This window comes from Babylonia areolata, chromosome 9, assembly GCF_041734735.1.
Source record: "Babylonia areolata isolate BAREFJ2019XMU chromosome 9, ASM4173473v1, whole genome shotgun sequence".
Taxonomy (NCBI): domain Eukaryota; kingdom Metazoa; phylum Mollusca; class Gastropoda; order Neogastropoda; family Buccinidae; genus Babylonia; species Babylonia areolata.
Genome location: NC_134884.1, coordinates 48,939,050 through 48,943,851, shown reverse-complemented (window position 1 = coordinate 48,943,851; position 4,802 = coordinate 48,939,050). Strand labels below are relative to the sequence as shown.

The 4,802-nt window shown below is 48.9% G+C and overlaps 1 protein-coding gene across 1 annotated transcript in view; it reads left to right on the top strand.

The window, feature by feature from the left end:
* Positions 1–890, top strand: part of LOC143285660 (zinc transporter ZIP1-like) — a 1,475-nt gene extending 585 nt beyond the window's left edge. Inside the window, exon 1 of the mRNA XM_076593058.1 lies at positions 1–890. This exon is cut by the window's left edge and continues 585 nt beyond it. Coding sequence (XP_076449173.1) covers positions 1–890 — 890 coding nt within the window.
* The last annotated feature ends 3,912 nt before the right edge of the window (positions 891–4,802 follow it).

Genomic DNA, 4,802 nt, shown 5'->3' with positions numbered 1-4,802 from the left:
ACCTGCTGGTGGAGGGCTTGGAGGAGTACGAGGAGTACAAAGCGGTCTCCGGGTTCGACTCCGAGTATCCCTTCTTCCACCTGGGCATCGGTGTGGGCTTCTTCGCTGTGGCCTTCGTGGAGAGACTGGCCGTGTTTCTGTACGGCAGGGGATCCACCACAGGAAACGGCACCGTGAACCACGAAGCCATAGAGATGAAGAACGCCAACGGGGAGGCTGCGGTGAAAGCAGCGGAGTCTGCAAGCAGAACCGTGCCCGAAACGCCTTCCGGAGAGGATGCTCAGCCCTCAAGGGCTGAGGGCGCTCCGTCAGGCTGTTCGGCCAGCGCAGATGATCCGGGACACCCGGCACAGCCCGTCAGCTGGCAGGACGTGTTCTCCGAGCTGCCGGCGCCGGGTGGCCATGACCACGCTGTGGACATGACGGGTCACTCCGCTGTGACCGCCGTCACCGTGCTGCTGGCGCTGTCCTTCCACACCATCTTTGACGGGCTGGCCGTGGGGCTGCAGGAGACGGAGGCCGACATCTGGACCACCACCGCCGCCATCAACGTCCACAAGACCATCGTGGCTGTGTCCCTGGGGCTGAAGCTGGGGTCGGCGTCTCCCGGCAAGCCGTGGAAGGCGTTCCTGCTGCTCTTCCTGTTCGCCCTCATGGCGCCGCTGGGCGTGGCGATCGGGATCGGCGTCACTTCGGACCGCCTGGACCAGCGCGCGCACCTGCTGGCGGGGGGCATCCTGCAGGGCGTGGCCACGGGCTCCTTCCTCTACGTCACCTTCTTTGAGATCCTGGGGGAGGAGCTGGGCCACCACAGCACGGTGCCCAAGATCGGTCTCACCATCGTCGGCTTCGGGGTCATGGCCATTGCCAAGATCTGGGATTCTGACTGAACTAACATGGTACTGTGTGTGTGTGTGTGTGTGTGTGTGTGTGTGTGTGTGTGTGTCCGCATGTATATCCAAACGTATCCGGGTTTTTGTTTATATTTGTCTGAATTTTTTCCTCTGATTTTTATTTCTATATTATTTGTCTGTTTGCTTTATATGTTTATCTGTTAAAATATCTTTAAGTTTTCCTCATTTTGTCTGCTCAAAGTCGCCATACCCAAAAAGCAGCCTGCAGGTAGAGACTACCACGCGTGCACTCACTCTCTCTCCTGTCAAATGACAACCACTGTTGGGTGTACTTTTGCATTAGCTTTAAATTCCACTGTGTTTAAACGGTGACCAACATTGTCTACACCCCGCCCCCCAACGTTGGGATGCCTACGGAAGTTTTTATTGTGGAAAAAAAGTATTTCCACCCTTCTGCCAAGATAGGGATACATGATTTCTTTGGCGTTTCTTTTCCTCTATTAATGTTATGTTTCTTCTTCTTCTTCTTCGTCATCGTCGCCGTCGTCTTCTCTCAGTCTCTATTTCTCTGCCCCTCTCTCTCGGCCTGCTTTCTGCCTTTAAGCTGAACCATTATGTTTCCTGTTCTGTTCCCTTTCTGGGGGGTAAAGGGGGCGTGGTTCGGATAGAGGAACCTTGGTTTCCTCTTATTTATTTCATTTTCCTTTAACAGTAAACTGACAACGTATCTTTCTTAAGTTTCTTTTTTTTCTCTTTACGTTTTCCCCTTCTTTTTGTTGTTGATGGTGCTGGTCACGTCTTTGTGGATGTGGGTGTGGGTGTGGATGTGGGTGTAGATGTGGATGTGGATATAGATGTGGGTGTGGATGTAGATGTGGATGTAGATGTGGGTGTGGATGTGGGTGTGGATGTAGATGTGGATATAGATGTGGGTGTGGATGTAGATGTGGATATAGATGTGGGTGTGGATGTAGATGTGGGTGTGGATGTGGATATAGATGTGGGTGTGGATGTAGATGTGGGTGTGGATGTGGGTGTAGATGTGGATGATGTGATGTGGGTGTGGATGTGGATATAGATGTGGGTGTGGATGTAGATGTGGATATAGATGTGGGTGTGGATGTAGATGTGGGTGTAGATGTGGATACAGATGTGGGTGTGGATGTAGATGTGGGTGTGGATGTAGGTGTAGATGTAGATGTGGGTGTGGATGTAGATGTGGGTGTGGATGTAGGTGTAGATGTAGATGTGGGTGTGGATGTAGATGTGGATGTAGGTGTGGATGTAGATGTGGGTGTGGATGTGGATGTAGATGTGGGTGTAGATGTAGATGTGGGTGTAGATGTGGATATAGATGTGGGTGTGGATGTAGATGTAGGTGTGGATGTAGATGTGGGTGTAGATGTGGATATAGATGTGGGTGTAGATGTGGGTGTGGATGTAGATGTGGGTGTGGATGTAGATGTGGGTGTGGGTGTGGATGTAGGTGTGGATGTAGATGTGGGTGTGGATGTAGATGTGGGTGTGGATGTAGATGTGGATGTAGATGTGGGTGTGGATGTAGATGTGGATGTAGATGTGGGTGTAGATGTGGATATAGATGTGGGTGTGGATGTAGATGTGGGTGTGGATGTAGATGTGGGTGTAGATGTGGATGTAGATATGGGTGTGGATGTGGGTGTGGATGTGGGTGTAGATGTGGGTGTGGATGTAGATGTGGGTGTAGATGTGGATGTAGATGTGGGTGTGGATGTAGATGTGGGTGTGGATGTAGATGTGGGTGTAGATGTGGGTGTGGATGTGGGTGTGGATGTAGATGTGGGTGTGGATGTGGATGTAGATGTGGGTGTGGATGTAGATGTGGGTGTAGATGTGGATATAGATGTGGGTGTGGATGTAGATGTGGGTGTGGATGTAGATGTGGGTGTGGATGTAGGTGTAGATGTAGATGTGGGTGTGGATGTAGATGTAGGTGTGGATATAGATGTGGGTGTGGATGTAGATGTGGGTGTGGATGTGGATGTGGATGTAGATGTGGGTGTGGGTGTGGATGTAGATGTGGGTGTGGATGTAGGTGTAGATGTGGATGTAGATGTGGGTGTAGATGTGAGTGTAGATGTGGGTGTGGATGTGGGTGTAGATGAGGGTGTGGATGTGGATATAGATGTGGGTGTGGATGTAGGTGTGGATGTAGATGTAGATGTGGATGTAGATGTGGGTGTGGATGTAGATGTGGATGTAGATGTGGGTGTGGGTGTGGATGTAGATGTGGGTGTGGATGTAGATGTGGATGTAGATGTGGGTGTGGATGTGGGTGTGGATGTGGGTGTAGATGTGGGTGTGGATGTGGACTGGTAGCCATCATCGAGGAGCCACATGTGGTTTTTGTCGTGACAGAAATTGGGGCTGTGCTGTGCATGTCAGTCTGACCGACGCTTTGTGACCTTTGACTGATGCTTTGTGACGTTTGACATGAAGATGCCAAGTGAGGAGGCCGTCACAGTTTCCTGGAAGTGTGTTCTACTGCTCCAGTGCGGCTGTTTTCTGGGAGACTTGTTCCATCTTTTACACAGCTCTACAGTCCTGCCCAGTCTCTCCGTCATGTGACGTCAAACACGTATCTTTTATTGAACTATACCCCCCCCCCTTCCTCTCCTCCTCCACGCTTTGACCCCTGACCCCTGTGACCGCCGGATGTCAGAGTTGAGTTGAATGACCTACAGGATGGCAGCCTGAACGTGTTCTGGTCCTTTCTGTCCCTTTTTTTGATTAAAAAAAATCTATTATACTCCCTTTATTTATGTATTTGTTCATTCTTATTTTTTAATTAGATTTTTTTCAGTAGTGTGTGTGATATAATGTGTATGATTTTATATTTGTAAACAGAACATGCAGACACGGGTTGTCATGTTGGAATGTGTGGATCAGGCTGTTGGCAGTGTTATGACATTCTGAACATGTAGACACGGTTTGTCATGGAATGTGTGGATCAGGTTGTTGGCAGTGTTATGACATTCTGAACATGCAGACACGGTTTGTCATGTTGCAATGTGTGGATCAGGTTATTGGCAGTGTTATGACATTCTGAACATGCAGACACGGTTTTTTAATGTTGCAATGTGTGGATCAGGTTGTTGGCAGTGTTATGACATTCTGAACATGTAGACACGGTTTGTCATGTGGGAATGTGTGGATCAGGTTGTTGGCAGTGTTATGACATTCTGGACATGTAGACACGGTTTGTCATGTGGAATGTGTGGATCAGGTTGTTGGCAGTGTTATGACATTCTGAACATGCAGACACGGTTTGTCATGTGGGAATGTGTGGATCAGGTTGTTGGCAGTGTTATGACATTCTGAACATGTAGACACGGTTTGTCATGTGGGAATGTGTGGATCAGGTTGTTGGCAGTGTTATGACATTCTGAACATGTAGACACGGTTTGTCATGTGGGAATGTGTGGATCAGGCTGTTGGCAGTGTTATGACATTCTGAACATGTAGACACGGTTTGTCATGTTGGAATGTGTGGATCAGGTTGTTGGCAGTGTTATGACATTCTGAACATGTAGACACGGTTTGTCATGTGGGAATGTGTGGATCAGGTTGTTGGCAGTGTTATGACATTCTGAACATGTAGACACGGTTTGTCATGTGGGAATGTGTGGATCAGGTTGTTGGCAGTGTTATGACATTCTGAACATGTAGACACGGTTTGTCATGTGGGAATGTGTGGATCAGGTTGTTGGCAGTGTTATGACATTCTGAACATGTAGACACGGTTTGTCATGTGGGAATGTGTGGATCAGGCTGTTGGCAGTGTTATGACATTCTGAACATGTAGACACGGTTTGTCATGTGGGAATGTGTGGATCAGGCTGTTGGCAGTGTTATGACATTCTGAACATGTAGACACGGTTTGTCATGTGGGAATGTGTGGATCAGGCT